This window comes from Acinonyx jubatus, chromosome A3, assembly GCF_027475565.1.
Source record: "Acinonyx jubatus isolate Ajub_Pintada_27869175 chromosome A3, VMU_Ajub_asm_v1.0, whole genome shotgun sequence".
Classification (NCBI taxonomy): domain Eukaryota; kingdom Metazoa; phylum Chordata; class Mammalia; order Carnivora; family Felidae; genus Acinonyx; species Acinonyx jubatus.
The window spans coordinates 59,095,021-59,122,532 of NC_069388.1; the positions used below are offsets into that span (position 1 = coordinate 59,095,021).

A 27,512-nucleotide genomic window follows, 5' to 3' on the forward strand; every position below is an offset into this window, starting at 1 on the left:
TTCTAAGTGAAAGGAAAGGGATGAGTAGAGAAGCCCTAAGACAAAGATGGCATGTGAGCAACACAGCAAGGAGACCACCCGTCGCCATGGCTATAGTTGTGGGGTTACCAAGATCAGTGGGGGCCTGAACTGAGACTTGATCCCAGAGGATCTGGAGATTGACTTTAGATCTGGAAGTAGTATGGTGATTTAACGAAAGCCATGTTTTACAAACACTGGTTAAAGGTTAAAAGCTCAGGATAGATCACAGGGGAGTGAAACAAGACGCCAAAAGAGGTGATGAAAACCTAGGCCTGGGTAGTGGATGTGGTCACTGAGAAAAGGAAGGATGTTTAGGATGCACTCATAACATCTGATAAGAGGGAAGAGAAATCGATAAAGACCCCGGAACTCCTCTCTTGAGTGGATAGGCTCTGGGAACTCATCTGAAGCTCAGGTGTCAGGTCTGGGTCTGAGCTAGAGGTAGGGTCTGCTCTTCTACACTGAGGCATTCCACAAAAGGACAAACAATAATGCAGAGGATTTTTAGGGCAGTGCAACGATTCTCTATGATACTATGATAATGGTGGATAAATGTCATTATACATTTGTTAAAACCCACAGGATATACAAAACCAAGAATGAACCCTAATGTAAACTATGCACTTTGGGTGATAATGACAGGTCAGTGCGGGTGCATTGATTGTAACAAATGTCCCACGACTCTGGTCAGACCTGTTAAGGTAGGTAAGGGAGGCTGATGGGAGAGGGGCAGGAGGTATATGACAACTCTCTAAATTCTCTATACTTTCCATTCAGTTTTGCTGTGAACCTAAAATTGCTCTGAAAAATAAAGTTCATTAAAAAAACAAAGATAGCAACAACAAAATAATGTAAATTACCAGAACTGGAATCCAAGACCAGTATTCAGTGTGCATTCAAAGGTCAGTGTGTGGACAAAGAAGGGAAAACCACCATGTAAAGGTGAAAACCCATTCAAATGGAAAAAGTGTGAACTTCTAGGAGATGGACTGGAGAAAGTAGAGCCAGTAGGAGAAGCATGGCCTTCCTATGAAGGAAACCTCAGACCCCACCTGCCACAAAGACCCACCAAGATGAATAGAAGGTTTCAGGCCTGAGTGGCAAGAAGAATGATAGAGGGCTGAAGAGCCAAAGACAGGGAACTTAATTGTACACATTAAGGGAATTCTGCAGCTCTGTTCCTCATTTCTTTGTTGGAAATGTTAAATATTCCCAGCACATTATCACAAGAATGACAATATTTTACAGAGGAATAAAAGACCAAACGAAAGTCCTTTTTGGCCTCTGTGATTTGTACTTGAGACTAATTATTATAAAAAATAATAATAATTATTATTATTCATTATGATAATGGTTTGATTGATTAAAACCATTAAAATGAAGGTAAAACTTTGGGATTGCAATGTCATTGTCACGGTATGCATGGTTTTTCTAAGCATTTTGACCTCTTTGGATAAAAGGATGCTTTAACCACCTAATAATGCGGTAAGGAAAAAGACCCATTAGAATCTCAAAGAAGAGGGTTCAGAATAAGCATTTAACAATAGATGAGTCAGTCCATGATTAATATCACTACTTATGTCTTACTCTCATTCAGGGAGTCCTGGCTTATATTGGATATTCATGAGCAAGTCAAATTTATTGATTATATAAAGACCCATAATATAAAAAAGTTTATGCTGATGGCACCTAGAGTATGTAGATTTTTAAAAATCTATCAGACTAAGCATTTAAAGGTACTGTCTGATAAGTAGCTTCATGTAACTTGGGGTCATTACACACACTCAGATCAGTCTCTGTATTAATTACCTTCATCTCCCAGCAGAGTTAGTGCTGGCCAGGGTTATTGCTTTAATAATGCACATGTCTGCTGTTAATGTTTACCAGCTAGCTAATCAGAACTCTAGAGAATACATGCCACGTTTGCATTGTTACAAGGTAGACATCATTTTACAATTAACTTCATTACAACTGGAATATAATCATACAGTATTACCTCTTTTCGTGTCTCACTGTGAGGCCTTAAAATAATTAGATATAGATACATACAACTGTAGGTGCCATTTATGCACATAAATGACAACTTACGTTCATAAGAATACATAAATATACTCACCCAAACATATCTGTGCAAGTATTATGAGGTGTATTTATGATCTTTGAATTAAAAAGGGATTGTTTTATACAAATATCATGTAAAATAAGATTTTTTCCTTGTTTTCTTAACCATGCAATAAGAAATCCGATTCACAAATTAGACACTGGGGAACCATGTTAAAACCACTGTAAATGTAGACTGTCTGCACATATTGAATGTGTTTTGAATAGTTAATTTAAGAGAAAAATAATTGTGATATTTTACATACAGGAAGTAATTTGGGAATGCAAAAATGCTTGATTCCATATTAAACAGACTTTTAAAATTGTGATTCAAGTTTGAGCAAAAAGAGAAGAATGTTTTCCAAAGATCTTGCACTTACACAATAATGACATTTAATATTCTTTCCTGTAGGCCACGCAGTGCAGATTATTTTATGCAGGAAGCTAAACGGATGAAGCATAAAGCAGATGCAATGGTAAGACCCTTTTCTTTCCAGATATGTTCTTCCAAATTATGTTTGTACTGCAGCTTCATCACTGGGGCAATATAGCTGGGGTAATTATAAAATCTATTACAAGGATGGCTGGGTCTGTTAAATGGAGAAATGTTTATATAATCAAGTGCTCATAGCCCAATAAATTATGACTTCAACCAATAATGTCTGACTGGGAGAAAGTCCCGGATAAATGAATATTTCAATTTAGTTCTAAGGTTTGAATAGTAACTAGAGGCAATGGAGTCAGTGGGTGGTAGTATTTTTTTTCCTTTAAGAAAAAAAAAATCTGGGTTTGCATTTTTCTCTCTTGTTAGCCTGGCCAGCCCTTGGCTTGGTCCCAGGATCAAATCCCTTTTCAAGAGGACTCATGTTCTGCCTGTGTATCTGCCAAAATTAATACTTCCTCTGAAACTGTACAACACAGAAACCATTATACTGCACATAAGACCCTAAAGTCACCATGATTTGATGTCTTCCAAAAAAATAACTTTTCTTACTTGGATAATCTCCTGTTTTGGAAAGTGTGAACCTTCCAGGCAAGAAATAGAAAACCTCTGGGTTTTTCTGAAAGAGATCACATGGTTGGTCCATCTTAGGTCTCATCCAAAGAGACTCCTTCCTACCCAGTAATTCCAGTTCTGTTCCCCTCCAGCATTCCCAACAGATTAGGGTGCTGGAGATGAATAAGACATTTCAGATGACCTTCAAGGTAGTATTCCAGTGCTGAAGGTGCTTACATCATGAATGTACCCCTCCCCAGTGTCGCTGATGTTGCCAAACATTTATTTGTCGGAAGATCACTGTCTAGGTACACTGATGTGCAAGGAAAATAGGCAGAGTTATCAGAAAGTAGACAAGAGAAGTGGGAGGTACAGTTCTTGTCCTCACAACCCCACGGTTTAGTGGAGAGTTCTGGTCACCTGAAGAAGCTGATGCATGATCGCCATTGGAGAAGAGCACAGAATTTTAAAGCGGAATGAAATTTCCTGCCTGAATCATGCAGTGTTTACCAGGAGTGTTCATTCCATGTCGTGTTATCCCACCTGACCTTTCCTTTCAACATTCTGCTCCAAGCCACACTGGTGCCATCCCAGCCTCTGAGCACACCTCACTCATGCCAGCCACTGGGCCTTTTCAGCAGCAGAGCCACACACACACACACACACACACACACACACACACACACTCACTCACTCACACATACTCACACCTCCACTCCTCCACAAATCCAGCCAAATCATACTATTCCTTCCTATGGCCATTTTCAGGTCTCTTCCCTGAGCCTCTCCAGCCTTTCTGCAGCCCCATGACTTGCTCCCTTCTTATCATCTCTTTGCATTGTACTCTCTGCTTTGCATTTTGTTAGTTAATCACAGACTGCCTTGCACTTTGAACTATCTTGTGGGTGCATGTTTTCTCTCTCCAGATGTATTCTGTGTTCCTGAAAGAAGCTTTTGTGTATCAAGTACACACTGCACAGAATCGAGTGCTGTAAAAAACACTTATTGAATGAAATGACTTCCTTAATTTGAAAGCATTGCCAAGAAATATTTCTCTATAGCCTATTAGGATTATAAACTATTTGAAAACTTGATTTGCCAAAGAGGGAGTGTTGCTCTACATTGCTGTTTTCTAAGGTATCCGTTACTAATGAGAATTGGTTTCAGAGGCAAGGCTTAGATTAGTAATTTGTGTAGTTCTGTTCTGATTGATGAATAAATATGTGAAAGCTTGGAAGAGTATGCAATCCAAACTTAGAATATGTAATTATCACCGAAAGTGATACATGTATATGGAATATACACAATACATGTATATGGAACCAGGAACTTGATGTGTAAGTTCAGATTTATGAGAACCTGATAATATGAAGCTGATTCTTGGTTATCCTCACTGATGTGGAGAGAAACTAAATAAATTTAGACAACTTGAGGTAATCATCCCAAATAATTTTTTATTTGGCATAGCATAGAGGGACAAGGAGTGAGGTTGCCAAGCATTTAGGGGTTAGAAAGAAGGAAACAGAAATTAGAACAACCATGCAGTTCTGAGCAATTCTGATTGGCAGCTGTTGTATGGATCTGGTACAATTCTGTATATAACCGTTCACCCACTGACCCTAAACCAGTAGCAATTTGCAAAAGTAACTAGAGAAGGAAGCATCCTATTTCTTTCTTCTCTCAGCTCCATTCACAGGATTTTGGAACTCAGAAGTCAGGTTTCTCAAATAAAGCATATTGTCTATGTGACAATGCCATTTTAAAAACTATACTTAAGGAAGACACTGTATTAATTCTGTTGATCAGGTGGAAAAGTTTGGAAAGGCTTTGAATTATGCTGAAGCAGCTTTGTCATTTATTGAGTGTGGAAATGCAATGGAACAAGGCCCAATGGAATCCAAATCTCCCTATACAATGTATTCGGAAACAGTAGAGCTCATCAGGTAAGCACCACGTCTTGCTGGGGGAGTGGAAGGGGTGAGGAATGTATGTCAGTACTATGAATACAGAGAAAAGAATTCCAACTGCACTATCAGCTACCAAGAACCAAGGTGCATCCTCACAAAGAACAACATAAGATTTTGCAAGGCTCTTTTACACACCCTGCCTCCCTTGCTCTCTTGTGAGTGAGCAGGAAAGCTCCTATAACCCCTGATTACTTCAGAAAGGAAGCTGAGTCCAAGTGAGATGTGACATGCCTACTTCACCCAGCTGAGAAGTGGCAGATTTTGAACTAATTTCACCTCAGTGCTGCTTTTTTTTTTTTTAACCTGATTCAGGTTAGTATAGTCTAAATCTTAACTCCCATCAGTAGATGATTCAGGAGTATTTAACGAGAGGAAAGAAGATTCGGGGTGGGAGGGATTTTAGGAAGGGAAAGCCACCCTGTGATACGCTGTCTCAGAGGGTGCTGATGTTGTTTGGTCTTAAACCTGAATGTGAGCACCATCCTCCACCTGGGTTGAGACATTTAATGTGAGCAGATACAGGGTTTCTGACATGGGCATATCAAGGGTTGGATGGGAGACTCTTGGTTTCCATCATGGAGACCCAGAAAAGCACATCTTCAATGTCTTTTTTAGTGAACCATTAAGGAAATTTCATCCATGAGCCATACTGAGAATCTTGTCATATAGTTTTTGTCTCTATTTAGTCAACTGCTTAGAATAATATCTAATACCTATATGTAAAATTATTCTTCCCCAAAACTAACTTTAAGAGACTTTTCTAATTCTGGAATTCTTTGCAACCTAAGATTAGATATTTTTTAACATGCCCCACCATTCCAGATGAAAGATTTCTAGTCCCCTTGGGTTATAACCTTTTTGATCTGAATTGGCCCGAAGATACAATTTGGTATTTTATACCATTCTCCTTCAGTAAATAGGTTCCAGCCTTTGAAACTGTCATCCCAGCATCAGAGAATATATCATCTTCAAAAAGCACCTCTTAAGAACATTTTAAAAGTCAATACTGTCCATTTTTCTTATTAAAATATTTCTACTACGTCAGTGTATTGGTGATTCCTTCATACTATTTACATGATATGTATGCTATTTTTGTCAGTGAAAAAAAGAAATCACCATAGTAAAATTACTGTATGAGATCCTAGATCGTCACATTCCTTCCTCAGAATAAGGCACAGACTCAGATACCCACAAGCAATCAGGGAAGAACATGGTGAAAGTAGATGGGCACAAAATAGTAAGGTGTCCTAGAATGTGAGTGCTTTGAACCAGGGAATTTGGGAGGAGTCTGATTTGTTTACTGATGTATCCCTAATCCTTGGAACAGTTCCTGAACGTAGTATGTGTTCAATAAGTACTTGAGGAATAAATAAATAAACCAGTCATAGGGCCTATGGTGAACTCCAGTGTGCACGGCCCCCTTTAAGGCATTCAAATTTTAAAAAACAATCCCAAACAACAATGAAAGCCTGAGGGCAGTCAAATACATCTGGAGGTGCTGATGTGCTACACCTGCCCTGCACCAGAGTTAGGACTCTAGTGTGTTCACTGATATAAGTATCATTGCATGATGGAGAACAAAATCTATTTTCTAGATAATTCAGACTGAGTAGAATCCCTTGAACTAGTCAGAAAACTAAGACAAAAGAAAGTTTTCTTATCTGAGTTAGAAAATAACATTAATTTATTACTTATATCTGCATGTTGCCCACCAGTCTTGAGACTCTTCTCCCCCACTGAGAGCCAGTGGGGGCTGGGAGCCCTGGCAAGGGAGGATCTCACCACAACTGTCCAGCTCAGGCTACATTCTTTGTCCCTATAGACAGAAGAATTCCTTTCTCCCCAAGGGATACCAAGTGACTGGGGACACTGGCAAGTGGACCCCTGCACCACGAATCAAAATGGTGCCACAAAAGCTCTGAAAATTAGATTGTAATTGGAACTACAGCCCAGAAGTAGGCCAGGACCTGCCTGCTAAACCTAAACAGGGTGCCTTCCTTTTAAAATAAAAGATTTAAATAGAACCCTGGGTCTCCTAACATAATAACCAAATGCCCAAGGTTCAATAGAAACTCACTCATCATACCAAGAAACCAGAAAATCACAACTGGAATGAAAAAACACAATCATTTGACACCAATCACCAAGGTAAATCAGATGTTGGAATTATCTGACAGGGATTTTAAAGCAGCCATCATAAAAATACTTCGATCAACAAATGGTGATAAATTCTCTTAAAAGAACAAAAAAAAAAAAAATAGAACATCTCAGCAAAGAAGTATAAATTTTCTTTAAAAAAAAAAAAAAAAAAAAAGAACCAGGGGCGCCTGGGTGGCTCAGGTAGTTGGGCAACTGACTTCAGCTCAGGTCATGATCTCACGGTTTGTGAGTTCAAGACCGGCGTCAAACTCTGTGCTGACAGCTCAGAGCCTGGAACCTGCTTTGGATTCTGTGTCTCCCTCTCTCTCTGCCCCTCCCCCACTCATGCTCTATCTCTCTCTGTCTCAGAAATAAACATTAAAAAAATAAAAAGAACCAAATGTAAATTATAGAAATGGAAAATAGAAACAAAGATCTCACTGGATGGGCTCAGTAGTAGCATGGAGATATGCTGGTTCGTAACCCTCTCAGGAGATTCCCAGGTATAATCTGAAACCAGGCCCTGTACATGGGGGCCAAGAAGACACTGGGGAAGAGGCAGGCCACTCCAGGTTGGTAGGTGGCAGGTTTAATAAGCAAAGAGAACTTACATATAAGACTTGTCTTGAGTGGCCATAAAATTAATGGATTCCCATACTTGCCCACCAATTCTTAAAGTTTATATGGAGGCCTTAATGAGTTCACTCAAGTATACTGTGAAGGTGTTCTTAACACCACACGCTGTCTCAAGGTTGTGTCCTTGGAGCAGCCTCTGGGAACAGAAAAGGCAAATAGAACCTACATTTCAAGGACAAGGGAGGAGATGAGGCTCTGATCATCCAGGTCCAGCTCACAGGTCAACTGGCAGTCACATTTTTTTGAAGACCTTCCCCAGCAAGACAACAGAGGATAGAATCAGTGAACTTGAGAATAGAAAATAGAATTTACCCAATCTAAGCAACAAAAAGAAATAGACTGAAAAAAATGTATAAAGCCTCAAGCACAATGACAGAAGACCCAACATGTGTCTCATTGGAGTCTCAGGAGAGGAAGAGAGTGGGATTAAAAGAGTATTTGAAGAAGCAATGGCTGAAATTTGCCAAATTTGGCAAAAGATATAAACCTACAGGTACAAGAAGCTGAGAAAAACCCAAGTAGGATAAACCAAAATAAATGCATGCCAAGACACATCATAACTACGTTTCTGAAAACTAAAGACAAAGGAAAAAAATCCTGAAGACAACCAGAGAGAAATGTAGGGGAGCACCAGTTTGTGTGACAGCAGACTTCTCATCTGAAACCATGGAGGCCAAAAGGGAGTGACATGACATTTTTCAAGTAGTAAAAGAAAAAAACCCATCAAAATGAATTTTAGATGCAGGGAAACTTCATTATACAGGAATGACTAGGAAATAAAAATATTCTCAGATATGAAAAACTAAAAGTATTTGTTTCTGACCTATAAAGATGGGCTAAAGGAAGTTCCTCAAACTAAAGGAGATGACAAATGAAGGAATATTGGAGTGTCGGGAAGGAAGGAAGAACAGTGGAAGAACAGAAATGTGGATACATGCGATAAACTATCCTCTTCGTGAGTTTTATAAATCATACTCAGTGGCTAAAAAAAACTGTACCACCATCTGATACTCAAGACAATGTTATTTGAAAGTGAGTAAGGGGACATAAATGGAAATAAGGTTTTCATGCTCCACTCAAAGTGGAACATGTTAATACCCATGAATTGTGATAACTCATGTACATTGTAAATACCCAGAACAACCACTAGGAAAACTGCAGAGATCTATTCAGAGGCACTGCAAATCTGCATGTTGTAGACCTAGTATAATAACAGCATCATATCTTGAGCAATTTACAATGACCTTCACAAATACTATCCTTGTAACAAGGCTGTGTAATCAGCAGTATTCATCATATTTTATCAATAAGGAAATCGAGGCTTAATGACATTCATTTGAGCTCTCACAACTAATAAGAGGCTGAACCAGGATTTGAACCCAGGACTCTGACCATTTCAGCTATGTGTTCGCTCTCTCAAAGAGTCTGTAAGTAACTTGGTATATTATTGGGAGAGTGAAATGGCCATTTTTCCCCTTGATTAGAGAAATAAATGGGAGTAAGTAAAGTTCAAAAGAGCCACCTTTTTTAGGACACTTACACAGCCATCAAAGTAAGAGTTCCATAACAATGAAAAAGGGGTGAATCCAAGCATTCATCTGAGTACAAGGAGTGAACATTTTTCTGAAGGTTGGTTTGGAAGGATTGAACTTCACTCAATCTTGTCAGCCACTCAGCCATAAGTCAAAATTTTATAAAAATGGATGTGTCACTATATTCATGGATAATATTTGAACTGGCCTCACTCTCAACCACCGGTAGCATTTGAACTTGTATTGTTAAGGGGGAGAAAGTAGCTGGACAATCATTAAAGTCATTTTGTTCTAGTCATCACAGTAGTGTAATGCTTAGGGAAAATGGGGCAGCATTAGCTAGCTTTTAAGAATTAATAGCAAGTGCTATGAAAAACTAAGTTTTGGGGGAAAGGGAACCTCCATCATAGAAGATGTTCTGTTGTTAACAAGAAAGCTTTTTTTTTTTCCTTTGGTTTTTCATTTCTTTTTTTCCCCTAGGTATGCTATGAGACTAAAAACCCATTCAGGCCCTAATGCCACACCAGAAGACAAACAACTGGCTGCATTATGGTAAGTGCATGATATCAACTTAAAATAGCCTCCACAGACATGTATACCTTCATTGGCAAACCAACTGCTGAAATGTATACATTTTTCTACTACCTTCTATCATGCAAAAACAAATGCAGTTCTGATGGTGGCTGGGGTGAGCCCACACAATTTCTTGCTGGCCTACCAAGCATGATGTGAATTCACAGTGATTGAGAGTCAACAGGTTCATTACACAAGGATAATTTTTTCTGTGTATTTGTATGTATGTGAGTGCATGCACAACTTTAAAATCAGGTAGGTCTGTGTTTTAATAATTTGAATGTGAGTTGTGCCAAATGTAATTTCTCTTGTGTTTGACACTTTAGACACGATCAAAATAATCCATTTGTTCGTTTACATGTGGGATTATTATGACTAAAACAAGATGGTGCCCTGAAGTTCTCAACACATCAAAGAAACAGCTTATTACACTGTAATAACAGAAGCATTTCTTTTAAACTGTTCACCAGCATGTAATAGATTTTTTTTTCTGTATCTGTGGTGATTACAATGGTAATGACTATGTGAATATAATAATAACAATTTTCCCCATTATATCTCCTTGGAACACCTCACCTCATTCTCCCAAATCATAGGCCACCTGTCTTGGTTCCTCCTATATAGGGATCCAACATTTTTTGCTCTCCAGTGATTCATATTCTACTCTAGAACCTGATCTGCAAGTCAGAGAATCAAGTCTCAAAAAAAATAACAGCAACATTCAGAAAAGAGAGGGTCTCAGGTAGTTTTGCATTGTCACACCATCTGCAATTTTTTGTGCTCAGAAGACACTAGTAAGTTGTAGTTGGTACATTGGCATTCTAGCATTTCAGCACCAGAACTGAGTTAGCAAATAATTGAGGGAAAAGCACCAGGGAAAAGCGGAGGGTATATCTCAGTAAATGCTTTCTTCGTTGTTTTCAAACGTAAAGTTCCATTATTAGGATTAACAAATTAATGATGATTAATACCTAATATTATAGAAGATAGAATACTAATATGTAAATAATAAATGTAAAATAATAAAATAATGATACTCTCAGCCTTGAGTTTTTGCTGTTTATAAAGTATTCATATATACTAATTTGAACTACTTATACAGTCCAGTAAAGTAGTTTAAAAGTGAAGGGAATACAAACAGGTGGAAGAGCTGTTCTTTCAGCAAAGCCGAAGGTGCAGAAGTCAGGGCACCAGAGAAATCAAAGTAAGGTGGCTCTGCCCTGAAACTCCCCCAGTGAGTTTCCCAGTGACTGGGAAAGCCCTGTGCTAATGCTCCCTCACTCCTCCCATGGAGAGAGACTGTCCTCTAGTGGTGGAAGAAGAAAATGGCCTGTCCCTTGGCCCCAACAAAGAAGCAATAAAGCTATGATACAGTGGTAGATATGTTTATGGAATAACTCCTTGAAGTTTTGAATTCTATCTTTTGAACTAAAGGAAGGTCAGATACTTTTCAGACATAAATGTAAGTTTAAAAATATTACATATATATAATCATGATATAAATGCTGAGTGCCTTAGAACAAGAGTTTTGGTTTTTTTTTTTAAGTCTTGTTTGCAAAGGACATACTCATGCTTTCAGGGCCCATTTCTCTCTTTCTGCTGCAGTTATCGATGCCTGGCTCTCCTGTACTGGCGGATGTTTCGACTCAAGAGGGACCACGCTGTGAAGTACTCAAAAGCACTTATCGACTATTTCAAGGTACTGTCTGGCTAATGGGCAACATTATTGCTTGTATCCACTGGTCTCTCTGTCATGGACATTTTCGAGGAGCCTGGTAGAATTCATGGCTTTGGGGATAATACAGGAACCCTCTGATATCAATACTAACCCCCTTTATGACATACTCATGGTGTTCAAGGCTCAAAGAATGGCCTTGAGAGTCCATCTAATTTATCTCCCTGCCTTGTGTCCAAGTATTTTTATGGCCTCAAGAGAAAGAATATTAGTGTCCTAGGAAATTCCTCTTTGTAGCTAACAAATTTCTCATGTTGCTTTAGAGCTTCTTCCTCTTAGAAGTAACTACTTAGAACTTCCTCATAGCTCTCTCCAGTAGCTAATTTAACTTTTAATCAAGGCATTGTTTTAAATGATAAGAAATGGCTTGTTAGAACTCAGAGAGAGGTAGTGGGTAAATATAAGGGTAGAATTGGAAAATATGCTAACTTTTCCCTATCTCAGGAAATGAAATCATTTTCATTGGGAGAATAAAAAAAGAAAACCTTCTCTGATGTACTTGTGAAGTGGACATGAAGTTATTCATTTGAGATTTCTCAGCCCCTTTGCTGTCCAATTGTCTATAGAAACAAGAAATTATAGCATTTCTATCTCCACCAACCTCATGTCAGATACACACCATCATTTTAGATCCTTTAATCCCCAACCTCCACTTCTTAGACATCATCTCAGATGACCAGGCTACGTTGGAGGTTCTGTGGGCTATGACCAGCATGCCATCTCCTTCCTGGTCACGTGTGTAAAGTAACCAGGTGCTAAGGCAAGGAGATAATTGTTTTGACACATTGACCGTTCTGTATCATAATGACAAGAACAGACACTGAGTCTATTCCTTTACTTCCAGAAAGTCAGAATCTAAGAGCTAATACTGAAGAACATTACTACAGTCAAAAAAAGAAAAGAAAAGAAAATGCTTGAATAAAAAAGGAATCTGAACTCTGTAAGCTACAGAGATTACAACATAACTTTTAAGGGATATAAGAAGTTCTTAGCCTATGTATGCCATCCATTAATATGTACAGAATGGACAAAGAACACAACTTAAATATCAGAGTTTCCCCTCCAGGGGCTATTGGTGGCTACCCTTAATTAAAGGCCATTTAAATGCCTTTACAGTATTAAGTTCAGAGATTATGAGGACACCTGGGTGGCTCAGTTGGTTGAACATCAGACTTTGGCTCAGATCATGATCTCATGGTTTGTGGGCTCAAGCCCCGCATCAGGCTTTCTGCTGACAGCCTGCTTCAGATTCTCTGTCTCCCTCTCTCTCTGTCCCTCCCCTGCTCATGCATGTCTTTCAAAAATAAATAAGCATTAAAAAAAGATATTTTATTAAAAATAGACCTACCCTATGACCCAGCAGTAGCACTTCTAGGAATTTACCCAAGGGATACAGGAGTACTGATGCACAGGGGCACTTGTACCCCAATGTTTATAGCAGCACTCTCAACAATAGCCAGATTATGGAAAGAGCCTAAATGTCCATCAACTGATGAATGGATAAAGAAATTGTGGTTTATATACACAATGGAGTACTATGTGGCAATGAGAAAGAATGAAATATGGCCCTTTGTAGCAACGTGGATGGAACTGGAGAGTGTTATGCTAAGTGAAATAAGCCATACAGAGAAAGACAGATACCATATGTGTTCTTTCTTATGTGGACCTTATGTGGAGAAACTTAACAGGAACCCATGGGGAAGGGGAAGGGAAAAAAAAAAAGAGATTAGAGTGGGAGAGAGCCAAAGCATAAGAGACTCTTAAAAACTGAGAACAAACTGAGGGTTGATGGGGGGTGGGAGGGAGGGGAGGGTGGGTGATGGGTATTGAGGAGGGCACCTTTTGGGATGAGCACTGGGTGTTGTATGGAAACCAATTTGACAATAAATTTCATATATTAAAAAAAAAGATATTTTAAGTTCAGAGATTATGAAACCTTCAGGTGGCAATGATAATTTGTCCATAAGCAAAGTGTTTTATCAATACAGAGCTGCCTCTCAATAAAGGACTTGATTCCCACTCATGCTTTTAGTCACAGGGCTTACTGGTAGTAGAAGAGGCGTGAAGGCAATAGTAGAATTTCCACCTGTAAGGCCATTTCTTACCATTCTGGTAACACCTCCGCTAAAAAACTAAAAATCACTCACCACTTCATAAAGTCCTTTTTAACCAAAGAAACACCTTGTCTCTGGGGTACCAGGCTGAGGCTGTTTTCTTCTCTCTGGAAGGCAAAATTCACATCAGTATCATAAAGACCATTTTTTTCCGGGGCGCCTGGGTGGCTCGGTTGGGCGTCCGACTTCGGCTCAGGTAACGATCTCACGGTCCGTGAGTTCGAGCCCCGCGTCGGGCTCTGGGCTGATGGCTCAGAGCCTGGAGCCTGCTTCCGGTTCTGTGTCTCCCTCTCTCTCTGCCCCTCCCCTGTTCTTGCTCTGTCTCTCTCTGTCTCAAAAATAAATAAACATTAAAGACCATTTTTTTCCTTAATAGTCCCATAGACTTATGTCCAAGAACGCATTATCAGACTCTCAGAGAGGAAATCTGTCTGTACATTTAGCAGCTTTCCTTGCCAAAGTCAAAACTTCTTTTCAATGCCTGATGCAAACAACTGGCTTATGTAACATAACATCCTAAGTCAAAATACTCAGATAAGTCAGTTTTTTAATACTCTGTTACGCACATATATTTTAATTTGTTCTTTAGAAAACTTCAACAGCACTTTCCTTTAAGACAAATACTTCTAAACTTCATAAGTCAAAACAATAGAATCTGATGTCTCATATATTTTCAGGCATTAAATGTATGGCAGTGGTTTCTGTAGATATGCCCTACATTTAAATATAAGGTGTTCCCCGTGGGTGTGGCAGGGGGAAGGTGCGGTCCTGCTCCTTTTTTCCTTTTCAGAAAAATTAAGCTAGTTGAAAAAACTTAGGCTGGTTTAGGATTCAACAGACCCTTAAGATTATGATTTAATTTGGTACACAGAATTTGGTGCATGAAAACCCAGCCTGTGGGTTGAGCTCTTCATTGTAGCCCATGGTGGATGCCTGCAGGCCATGCAGCTGCCCCCCACCAGCTTCCAGAAAAGAAACCAGTAGCCCAGTAATTGTAACTTCCCAGATCCAATTTCTGTGAATCTTTATTTTATCTGCAGCCTCTGCCATTACGTCTCTCAAAGGTCACCTGAGAACACGTTACCGTCAGCTGTTTAAACTTAAACAGATGGTACTCACTGTCAACGTTTTTCTTTTCCTGCAGAATTCATCTAAAGCTGCCCAAGCCCCATCTCCATGGGGAGCCAGTGGAAAGTAAGTTCATTTCTCCAAAGTAAAGGTGATAAATGAGGCACTGCATGATGCTGGGCCATGTGCTACTTTGCTTACAGCACCCTGGGGGGCTGTTCTACCCCACCTGGTACCAGCCCCCCTACTCTTGTTTTTTCTACGCTCTCCCCTTCCAGGAGCACTGGAACCCCATCCCCCATGTCTCCCAACCCCTCTCCGACCAGCTCCGTGGGATCTCAGGGGAGCCTCTCCAATGCCAACACCCTGTCCCCTTCCACCATCGTCAGCATCCCACAGCGCATCCACCAGATGGCAGCCAACCACGTCAGCATCACCAACAGCATTCTCCACAGCTATGACTACTGGGAGATGGCGGACAACCTAGCCAAGGAAAACAGAGGTGTGTGAGCCTCTAGGAAGTGTGTGTGTGTGGTTCCAACCACAACCCAGGGAGCCAGCCTGACGCGGGACATCATTGAGCAAGTTTTCGTCATTTACCAGAGGAGACGGTAGAAGCTGTGCACAACTTTTCCTGACCTCCCACCCTCACTCAGGGTCTCTCGTGCCTTAACCTACCTTAATCTTGACTATAGGAGATTAGAGATGGAGGTGGACATAGATATGATACAGATACATAGAAATGGTGTAAATACAGATAGAGATATATACACATATGCTCTTCTTTGAGACTGTGAGCTCCGTGAAGGTAGGGGTAACGTTCTATTCAGCTTAGTGTTCCCAAGACCTGCACGGTGCCTAGAATACAACTGGGGACCTGAAACATTTAACTATTAATTAATGAGGATGAATGTTCCTGGCTGCATAAGTGATAGCTGCTTGCCACTGAAAAGAAAGTGTTTTATAGGCAGCAGTAAGTTCTATTTCTCTTTAAGTAAGGTTTGTTTTCACAGATTATAAAACAAATGCATGTCTACTGTGGCTAAATTTGTAAAGTGTGGAAAACTACAGGGAAAAACATTTTTTAATTATCAGTAATCTTATCACCAAGAGATAATTACTGTTAACATTCTACCGAAGTTTCCTCTAGGCTTCTCCAAACATGCACAATTCTTGCCAAAATAAGATTATAGTTCATATACAGTTTTATATCCTGTTTCCATTTAACAATATCAGGCATTTTCCCATGCCACTAACTAGTTCAAAAACATCTTTTATGATGTTCTAGAAGACTGTCATAATAGTGGTTTTACAGTCATAAAGTATCATAATTTCTCAAAACCATTCCCTTCTTGTTGGACATTTATATCACTTCCAACTTTTGTTCTACTACGAATAATGTTATGACAAATCTCCTTATATAAATCATTGTCTGTATTCTGATTATTTTCATACAAGGGAGAATTTGAAGGTCAACAGCTATAGATTCTTTTAAGATATATATTGTTATATATCTTAATATATATTAACTTTTCTCCCAAATGGTTATACCGATTTACTACTCTCCCTCCCACAGCAGGAGAGCACAAATCTGAGTTCACTTTCAAGCCATTAAGTGCGAATTCTGTTCTCACAAAAGCATAAGCTTCTGAGGACAAGACCAGAATGTTCACAATGAGATGAGGAATTAATGGCATAGATAAGCACGTGGGTCCTGAGTACATGAAATTGGTAATAAAACCGGATAGTACATAACATGCATCCCAGAGGTGACACACCCTGAAAATCTAATGGGAATGCCAGGGAGGTCAATGCCAGGGGACTGAGGCCACCAGGAGAGGCCTTCTGGTGGAATTGACAGGGAACAGGGTTTGGAAAGGCAAATAGTCATTGTGTAGCTGAGATGGTGGAGTGGGGTGGGCATCCCCAGTGGACACAACAGAAGGGACAGGACGTATAAAAATTGACATGGCCAGTTTGGGAGACCCTGAGCAGGCCACACTCCAGATGGCACTGCCAGCTGCCTACTGGATGTCTCCTACCAGAGGGCTCAATGCTACATGTCCAGTGTAAAGTCGGCATTTTTCCTGGACCTGCCCCCTCCTCCCCAGTTCTGCTCCTGGATTCCTGCCTTGGCTTCCCTCCCCACCACCTCAGAGTCTTCTCTAATCTCTCCCTCGCCTTCTCCGGCAGGACATCATTCAGCATGTATATGAGGAACTTTGAAAAACTCCCAGATTCTCACTTTCAAAGACTGTTGTTCAGTGATCCAGTTATGACAGTATAACAGCCATATGAGCCATTGTTTCTCTGAGCCACTATCCCGTGATCTCTGAGAGAGCAGAGCCTGCACCTTATTCGTCTTCTGTGCACCTCAGCACATAATAAATGGTAACAAAGGCACAGACCTAGAGAATGTCCCAGGACTAGAAGGTGACCTCAGTAGGGGTTTTTCAGAACCCATCTCTGACTTGCCCCCAAGGTCCTGGACCCTTCTGCCTTGGACTCACTGCAGGGGTTCAGCACATGCTACAGTTGAGTACAGTATTAAGGGGTGACAGAGCCATAAGCCACATCTAGGGCAGGATGCATTCGTGCACAAGGACAATGCAGTCTAAGGAAGTAAATTTTCTTTGCTATTTGGCTGAGTAAATGTTATTCATTTGAATGAGAAATAAGATAAAAAGAGAGAGGGAGGCGAACCATAAGAAACTCTTAAATACAGAGAACAAATTGAGGGTTGCTGGAGGGGAGGTGGGGGTGGGGTGGGCATTAAGGAGGACACTTGTTGGGATGAGTACCGGGTGTTATATGTAAGTGAGGAATCCCAAAATTCTACTCCTGAAGTCATTATTACGCTGTATGTTAACTAACTTGGATTTAAATAAAATTTTAAAATAAATAAATAAATAAATGAGAAATGGCCAATAGAATTAATTGGATATAGGATGAGTTCTCTACCTTTGGGTTTTATTTTGTCCAGTGGAATGCTAAAGTTGCCTGATGGAATAGAGACTGCATGATTTATATAGAGACTGTGGATGGAATTTTTTCTTAAGTCACTCAGGTCTCTCAGGGTAGCACGCTCAGCACATGTGTCACTCAAACGACTCTCTCTGTCCTCTAGAATTCTTCAACGACCTGGATTTGCTCATGGGGCCTGTCACCCTGCACAGCAGCATGGAGCACCTGGTCCAATACTCCCAGCAGGGCCTGCACTGGCTACGGAACAGCACCCACCTGTCATAGGGAACTTGCCCCTGAGCTGGATTGTGCTCTCATCTCCATGGACGGCTCAATGTTTCTAGACACTGTGCTACTGAAATTCCCAGCCACAGCATTTATCGAACTGCGGTGAATATTTTCTCAGCATCGAACAATGGTCTTTTCCCAGGGCATGTGTGTTTGTATGTGTGGGCGTAAAAGAAGTTGCCTGTGTACGTGTGTAAGATATACAACTCTTTAAAATACATTTTTGTCTAGTTTTCATAATCCCAAGCTAGACAAAGTGATCAGAGGTTTCTGATTAGAGAATATACACTTACACACATGCACGCACGCACAAAATCACACACACACACACACACACACACACTTTCTATTTCAAAGCTAAACCATGACTTCTTAGAACATTCAACCAAAATCTCATGGGTTAGTTAACCAGGTGCAATACAGCACACCAAAAGCTTGACTGCCAATTAAGATGAACCTAGTTCTTAAACTGTTGATTACTTTCAGTATTAATATACTATTCCCCAATTAATTTTTGATTGTGTGTATTATGGATAATTGAATAACGAAAAAAGTCAGTTATTTTTGTGCTGGACGTTTACTAGATTGCATGTTACCAAATACCTTGCCTTTTGTCTAACACGCACCCTTCCATCCAACTTTATTATCAACTAAATGCGTTATAAGCAAATGGATCAAATCCCACAGGCCTTCCCTGCCCTGCCCCCAAAATCATATGAAAATGGCACTGGGATTTGGTAACAACAGTGTCATTGAAAGCTGACCAACAAGAACAGACAACTGAGCTTGGAGCTCAGTTGGGAATTGAAATCTTCTGCACGTGGAACAGTAAGCCTGCCCAGCCCACGTGTGTTTTCTTCCTGCCACTGTGACACAGCCGCCATAGAGCCACATGGCATTTGTCAGCCAATATGTTTCAAGTCTTTTCTTCCCACGATAGCTTTCTTGCAAATTTTCTTGGCCAAATGAGACATTACCTAGAACGTCTCTTCACTAGGAGTCTGTATCTGCTGCTTATCAGGCTGAGAAATATTTGCTATCGTGAGACTGTCTCACCCTCTCACTCTTTGTGCAGAATGCAGGCCTCTAATAGCATTTTGATCTGGGGGGATATGTTTCAGGCTTTGATTTGCAAGCTGCTTATTGTGCGGGGTGAGTTATTTTTGCAATGATCACAACCCTGTTGGGGGTAGCAACGACTAGAACATCATGTTTGCATCCTGTGCGTCTGGTATGTTTACGTCTTGCCCTTGATTCTTTTCTTTTCAATTAAGTTTACATTTTAGTTTTTTGACATCTTGTTTACAGTCTTTGTATGAAACTTACTTCTTTTATAGTCTCTTGTCATGCCCTAGATTTAGTCTTCTTGTTAAATATATTTGAATATAAAAAATACTGGTAAGAAGAAAAGCTTCTGCAAAAGAGGATATACCTTGCCATGTCCTTAAAAGCAAAAATAATGTGCTTGAAGCCTCTCACTTGACAGAATTGCACCAGGATGATCTGAGAAAGAGTCAGGTGATGCAGTATGTGGAACGCTCCATTTTCCAAGGTGATGCTGGCACAAAACAGTTATAGTAGATTGTGATATATGCTTTCCCTGATGCTCTTACTGCTTTGGTTGTAATGTTAACATTTTTGTCACCTGATCTGTAGATGGGAAATAAGACTGCTGTCGTTCTAAGCACTGATTCAAAACTGTACAAATGATTGAACAATTTAGGTGATTTGAAATGAATTTAAAGTGAAGGGTCTGAAGTGAAATGAAGCCAGTGAAGGGTTTGTGAAATTTGCATTTGGCTTTGGCCCTGAAATGTTACCAGTATTTCTATTTTACATTTGTCCAACTGTGGGGCGCCTCACATCCCTTTCACTAGCTATTGGCAGAGGTTGCGATCCCATCCTATGTTGGAAATTTGAGTCTAACTTGGGAAATTTTGGATTTTTTTTTTTTGGAGGACTAAAGCTTAGTTCTAGTTACCCTTGATGAATCCTGATGAAATGTTGAAACTCTCAAAGGGATGAACCTCAGGGTCCATCGTGCATCCCCTGGGTGCTTTCTGGCCCGTGCCCATCCACGGGTCTGGTAGCGGCCCATAATGTGCTTACCCACAAAACCCCCATGTAGACCCACAGGAGGCCCCTGGCTGATTGTGCCCACAGCATTTTATCAGCACTTACGTGGCCCGTGTTCCGCAAAAAAAAACACTTGGAAGTCGTCATCTTGGAGATGGTCAGAGCGTGCAGTTCCTCTCCCTGTCTTTGATCTCATCAACTGACCACGTGAGGGCAGCAGTTTTTGTTGGCTTTGGCATAGATGATTTTGGTAAGGAACCATCTTCTGACTGTTACTTGTGAAAATCATTCATGACTTATTCCTTTTATTTAGCTTTGTTCAAAGTAGAAATACCTTTCTTGTGTTTTTGGATTATAAAAGTAATACATGCTCATTGTAAAGATTCAAACAATACAGCAATGTAGAAAGGAGAAGGTAGCAAGTCCCATCCCTGAAAGACAACCACTGTTGACAGTCTCATGTATATTTTTCCACAGATGCTCCCATTTAAACATACTATCATTTTTTTCTCTTTGAAGACATATAATTTCCTCAGAAGTTCAACATAAGTTCGACTGACCTTATCCTTCCATGACCTGAGTGGATGCCTTCCTTTATCACAATGTTAGAGTTACCTTTGAAAGTAACCCAAATATATTCCTGATCAAAATTTGGGATTTGTTACTACTCTCTACAGAGATCAGACTTACGTGAAGGAGTGTGCCTAGAAAGTGAGGTTTGATTAAAACAGATATTTCTGGAAACTTGCAGATTGCAGACAGAAACTCGGACCCCCTATCTAAAGAAGAATGTACTGGGACAATAATCTGAAGAGTTGACAAATTGTGTGCTAGATCAAACACATGGAATGCAATGCAATGAGATTTTCTGCACTAAAACTTATCCTAGTATGTAAAACAATGATGTGTGTATTATATAACAGTGATGTGTACATTTCTGACATCCCATACATGATATACACAGTTTGTATAAATGCATACATTTAAAAATATATATGTACAATACAGCTAACATAAAACTGTAGTATGCCTGAAGGATATTACTAGTGCCTAACATTGAGTATAAGTCGCTGCGTGTTCGCATCACCTTGGAAGTGAAGTAATTGTTAAAACTTAATCAGTGCAGCCAACATTATTTATGAATCACATCTTTGAAACTGTGCAGTAGTATATACATATATATTTTTAAATAACATTTTTCACAGTTTTCCAGAGTTACTGTTGAAACCTGTATCACCAAAAAAAAAAGCAAAACAAAAAAAAAGAAAGCAAGATTTTTTTAATGATGTAGACACTCTTCAGACCCAGTAATCTGTGTGTGATTTCCTGTTTGTAGATACCCAAGAGACTTTAGCAGTCACCAGCCTTAATGCATGTACAGGATATTATTGTGACTTAATTTATCTGCAGTTTTTAATCCATGTGAAATTGGAATTTATAAACTGACTTGGATTAAATATGTCTGCCTTTCTAAGGTTGCAAATGTTACATTAAATGACTTATGTTGTAAATGAGAGAAACCGAGTTGTATGTAAAAAAAAAAAAATGTCCACCAATTTCTGTGAATATTTTTACAAGGAAACTTCAGAATCAAAATGCGTTCAAATAAGAATTCTGGTCCCTCGTTCATAATCTCTTCAGAAGCAACCTTGTTGTTTCATGAATCTTTTAAATGTAGCTTCCATGGATTTTCATTACTATAGGCCTGACATTTTTCACAGTCAAGATGGAAGCATGTTCTCCTGCATTATAACTAGTTTACAACTTGTCTTTTCCATTTCCCAGCACATATATGCACACATGCATGTGCAGAAGAACACCCCCCAGTGTCCCAGAAAATGCTGAATAGAGAGCTTGAGGAGTTCATATTGATGACTGCATTGATGCCTGTCTACCCAGTAGTCCTGGTATACTGTTTTACCTAATATTCCTTAATGACACAAGTTAACTTATATGTGCCAGGTTTTTTCAACTCAGACCAACAAGGTGGAATAATGTTTGCAATATTTGGTTGAGTAAAATAGGAGAATTTTGAACTAATGAAGACAGAAATATTAGAACAGTGGCTTGCCATTATATATCTCTCTGTGTGGGAGGGTTTTTTCTTAACCTTATTTTTACTCTTCTCCCCAAATTTTTTCAATCCATTCCTTCCCAAAGAAGCAGAAACAGCAACAAAAACAGAATGACTTTTTCACCTTACCCAGCCCCTACCCTTAGATTCAAATTGTCTTGTCTTGCAAGAGGACCCTAACTCGGGGCCACTATGGAGACCACCTCATCCCAGAAATGGCCAGGACAGGGGACTGGCTTTGCTTGCTCCAGAGACCTTGATACTCTTTTCAGAAGTGGTTTGGGCTAAGAAACACTCAACAGTCTTTCAAGAACTGTCTTTCTCTTACACAGTTTGCCTGCTATTGAAGTCTATACTAATCAGAATCATATTTTTAAGAAGTAACACATTTTCAATGAAACATGGACCAACTGGAGTCTTGAAAGACATTTTTTAATGAAAGAAAGAAAACCTAACAACATAAACTGCATTTCCAACAATTTTTCAAGCACAGTATTCATTATTACAACTTCCTAACAAATAGCACAAGAAATGTTCAGATTTGAGATCTGTGTTCTCTTTGTCCAAACTGAATTATTCTGTATATGTCATCAGAGGGGTCAATTTGTTTGTGTGGCATGAGGGAAATTATAAAACTCTGTTCTCAAACTAATTACATCTGACCATAGTTTTGGTTTTTATTATTTAATTGGCATTCTGAGGCAGCAGGGGGTAATTTGGGGCTGGCTCCAAGGGGAGTCAGCTTCACAGCTCTTCGAGTAATGGGAATCAGGGGATTAAACCCCTATGTGTTGATTTGAAAATCCACCTCTTAACAGCCAGTTTTAAACACATTGATCCGAGGGATGAACTCAAGGTACTAACTGCAAGTCAAAACAATCATTGGCATTTGTCTTGAAGCATCAGGAAGTAATGATGAGGCCTGGAAAGCTGAATCAAGGACGTGTTTTCTACTCATTTCTGACATAGGAAAAGCTCATCGGGAAATATATGCAAAGACAATGTCAAATAGTACCAGTGTTTAGGCTTTTCAAACAGTGGTGCTTGGTTAGAAAAATAATTACAATATTCTGGTTCCTGTATTGTTCTTCAACCCTTTTTCAGTTTTCCATAAAACAAAACTCACTTTTTCCGCAGCATTTATCATCTCTTGATTTCTAGATGTCCAGATGAGCAAAGAGAAAATACTTAACACTGAGGAATACACACTACCTGACTGAACAACATTCTACTCACAGTAGTCAAAGATACATGACTTATATTAAAGTCTCCTCTGTTACCCCCATCCTACAAAATGAGAGATCACAAAGCCTAAAGTATGGCCATGTAGTTGAGATGTCAAAAATTCTAAGCACATAACACACTAATCTTTGGTGACAGACACGTTTGTGACCTCACCAGCTATCTCTGGGGCCTATTTGTGTGGTGAAATATCAATATTAACACTTTCCTTTGAGTAATTTGCAACCTGATTATTAATCTTCTGAAGTTCCTAGGGCTGCCAGCTCAACCCAAAAGTGTCCTGCCCTGTGAGCTGGGTTATTTTTTTGTTCCTTTGGTTTTTTGTTTCCCTTCTAAGTTCCATATGTCAGGTTTAGTATCTTGACTTTTTAGATGAACAGTTACTAGAGACAGTGGAAGCTTTAAGAAAACAAGGATTCAATATTAGAACTCAGTGATGTTGGGATGAGAACTCAGGAAAACACTCCCCTCCTTCACCTGCTGCACCTGATCTTTGAATAAAGCTCCCTTGTATACTTCAGTTTCCTCTATGTGAAATGTAACTCAGAACACCCACGACCTCAGACAGAGTGTGAGGATCAACAGATCTGGGCAAGCATTTTGAGATCCCCAGCTGTCACACTCAGCAAGAGTCACGCATTGTCAGCACAGAAGCAACAGAAATATACTGTATCTACAGGCACCAAGATACAAAGGTGTGTGATGCAGGGCATGGGACTCTGTCCCAGCCCTGACTAGATTCCAGAGGACCAGGAAGATGACAGTGGGATAACCACAGACCCTTTCATAAGACTCTTCAGCCTCTGTCATTACCGCTTTGAGTCCATCCTGCCTGTAGGCAGAGCTCTAAGACCAATGATGGCGGCGGGGAGGGAGAGTCCTTGCCAAGAGCAGCAGGGCTACCAAGTACCCCAGTTGGTGGTGCAATCGCCCCTCCCCTTTCTCATCCAGTCCCAGCCTTAAGAAATCAAGGGGTGTCCAGATGGAAAGGGGAAGAAGGAACATTGGGTCCAAGCTTCCAGTGTGCACCATCTTCCAGGAGAAAACTTACTTATTGAACACCATGTTTCAATATCTTCATAGAGCCAGAGAACACAGCACAGTCTCATTTTCCATACTCTCATGGTGTTTCTTTGAGTGCCAGGAGGCTGAGTTGCCTACATGTGCACCTTGTGCCTCTGATTGTTTGTTTGTCTGTCTGGGGCCAGGAGGTGGAAGATAAGCTTCTTTGGGAGGTTTATTCCTGAGAAAGGAGATCTGTCATAAGGGACTTGGGTATGTCATGAGCTTCAGGAAAAAGGAAACCTCTCTTGAGAGAAGGTAAATATTTTCTCTAGTGGGTTAGGTTGCCTCAACATAATCACTTAATTGTAGGCTACATTTTAGTCAGTGTACCAGGAGAGGGAAAAATCAACGTAAGACCTTAGTAATTTTTGTGATGCCCAACTAGTGACTGTATATTCTAGCCCCAAACATTGAAACGAAAACTGGAAATCTGACTAATCTGAATGTTTCATACCACCGCGGTCAAGGTCCTCAATGTTGGATAGAAGTTTTTAGCTTTTATCTAATATTTCTATTATTTAGACACAGGGCTTCCTTGTATCCCTAAATCAGTGCTTTGATGTAACCAAAATAATCATGAAATACCCATTGAAAAGGGCTTTTTTTTCTTTTCGTCCCCATTGGAAAATCCCTAGGTTTTCTCCAGTACAAAAGAGCAATCGCTGAAGGTCTTACAAGATCCATCCTCATTTGGGCCCAAATCGATACTAACACCCTTTCCACAAAAGCACAACACCTTATCCAGTGTGAATTCTGAGTATTTAGGTAAAAAAAAAAAATCTAGAATGGCAACATGGGGTTTATTAGCATGAGGAGGTGTCGATCCACTAGCTAGGCACTTGGATGCTATACTGCCTTTTCTCAGGCAGGATGTTATGGAACAAACACTCCTACTACAGCATAATAAATAGCAGCTTACTCTATGGTTCTGTGGAATCAAGTTGAAAGTCACTCCCATGTAAGTTTGCCTCAGTCAGAGCAGGAATTTTAAATTCCACCCTTTTATCCTGGATCATCTTAGATGTTTATTCATGGAGTTGGCAACGCTAACTCAATATTCCTATATAGCATGTCACATCAAACACCGTTTCAAATTGTGTATCTCGGCCTTGGGAGAGCTGTCTGTCAGCAACCTGGGAACCTGCTTATGTCCCACGAGACTTTTCCACTGATCCAATTTTAGCAGCTGCAAAACCAGATTACAGGGCCTTTATCTTCTCCTCTTACAGGAATTGGTCTTACAACTGTTTCCAGAATTGAAGAGGATTTTAAGTAGGACAACTGTGTACAGTAATTTATGCTGTAAAAATGTACCCATTGTAGCATTGATTAAAGTGCTGTATTTATAAGGTCAAATACTATTTTCATTTGTGTCTAGTTATTCAATATTAAAATAGCTGAAGTTCATTTTTCTTAATGTGATATTTATTTGGGGCTTCTTGTTAGAGCATTCGGGTATGGTTATGGAGGAAGTCCAGAATCTGTGTTGATCATCACTATTTTAATCCAAGTAGTTGTAATGGTCTATTAAGCACCAACATTACGAACACTATTACTGATGAAACCATGTGCTCTTGGCTGTGTCTTTAAGTACGTGATAAAAATCTAACCCAAGCAATTAATAAAGACCATTGGCTTTAATAAGGTTTACTTCCTCCAGCTTTTCTTCTCAAAATGCATTAACACTTTTTCCAACGAAATTCCAAAGCATCCTCACAAAATCCCACAAGATCTCTTACTCCTAGAGAGGGGTCTCATCTCCCAGGCTTCTTCTAAGATGTCTGCATGCCTGAAGCCTAAAGTGTTTCACTTTGGGGGTTGCTAATGTCTGTGTAAGGAAGTGCAAATATTAAATCCCCTTTCTACGTCTCTCTCTCCGTCTAAGAAGAAGTTGCAGGGCACCTGGGTGGCTTAGTCGGTTAAGCGTCCAACTCTTGACTTTGGCTCAGGTCATGATCTCACAGTCCATAGGAAAAAGCCCTGCTTGGAATTCTCTCTCTCCTCTCTCTCTGCCCCTCCCCTGTTCATGTGCTCTCCCTCTCAATATAAATAAATAAATAAATAAACTTAAAAAAAAAAAAAGAAAAGAGTTGCTCCCACATAGCTGTAATTATCATATGACAAATAAAACTCCACATTCAAATTGTGAATTATTCAATAGTGAATTATTTTGGCAAGGTGTTAGGAAGGAGTGGAGTGTGTGTCTAATATTAAGGAGTTGTCTAAGGAGATCTTATATTTTGTCTGAGTTTAAATTTACACGTACAGGGGTGCGTGGGTGGCTCAGTCAGTTAAGCATCCGACTTTGGCTTAGGTCATGATCCCACAGTTTGTGGGTTCAAGCCCCACATCAGGCTCTGTGCTGACAGCTCAGAGCCTGGAGCCTGCTTTGGATTGTGCGTCTCCCTCTCTCTCTGCCCCTCTTCTGCTTGTGCTCTGTCTCACAAAAATAAAAATGTTAAAAAATGTTTAAAAAATTTTTACATGTACAAAAATTTTGGAATCATTGTCTCTTATTTTACTGTTTGAAAATTTTGCTGTGTCTATAAGTCACATAAAACTCATGCAGAACAGTTTCTGGAATAGAGAAACATCTTGCTATACTGTAACAGAATGAACCTCAAGGATTTATAAGTATAAGCACTTTTATATTTGAATGCATTTTATATTTTATATTTTATATTTAATGCATCAGTGAAGTTAATTTTTAATGTCTTGATAAACCTTGAAATCAACATCACTCTGTCTCACAAACATCCTACTGCTTCTTCTTAGAACTTCTGAGTAAAATATCCTTTCCTATGTGTTATAGTATTTTGTTTTAAGTAGAATCACCTAGTCACAAACTTATCTTTTCTCTGCAAAGATTTGAATCCACCTGAACTACTAAGCTGGATAATGCATTTGACAGAAAGGAACAC

General features: G+C 39.7%; 1 protein-coding gene across 10 annotated transcripts in view; it reads left to right on the plus strand.

Annotated features, from left to right (window-relative positions):
* The window catches only part of AFF3 (ALF transcription elongation factor 3), a 568,021-nt gene extending 546,291 nt beyond the window's left edge, over window positions 1-21,730 (plus strand). For all 10 annotated transcript variants that reach the window (XM_053200457.1, XM_053200460.1, XM_053200461.1 and 7 more), the window contains 7 exons: window positions 2,534-2,597; window positions 4,925-5,061; window positions 9,873-9,944; window positions 11,571-11,664; window positions 14,959-15,008; window positions 15,161-15,384; window positions 18,010-21,730. In XM_053200457.1, coding sequence (XP_053056432.1) covers window positions 2,534-2,597; window positions 4,925-5,061; window positions 9,873-9,944; window positions 11,571-11,664; window positions 14,959-15,008; window positions 15,161-15,384; window positions 18,010-18,131 — 763 coding nt within the window. In that variant the 3' untranslated portion in view covers window positions 18,132-21,730. The remainder of the gene's footprint in view (window positions 1-2,533; window positions 2,598-4,924; window positions 5,062-9,872; window positions 9,945-11,570; window positions 11,665-14,958; window positions 15,009-15,160; window positions 15,385-18,009) is intronic.
* Window positions 21,731-27,512: the final 5,782 nt, after the last annotated feature.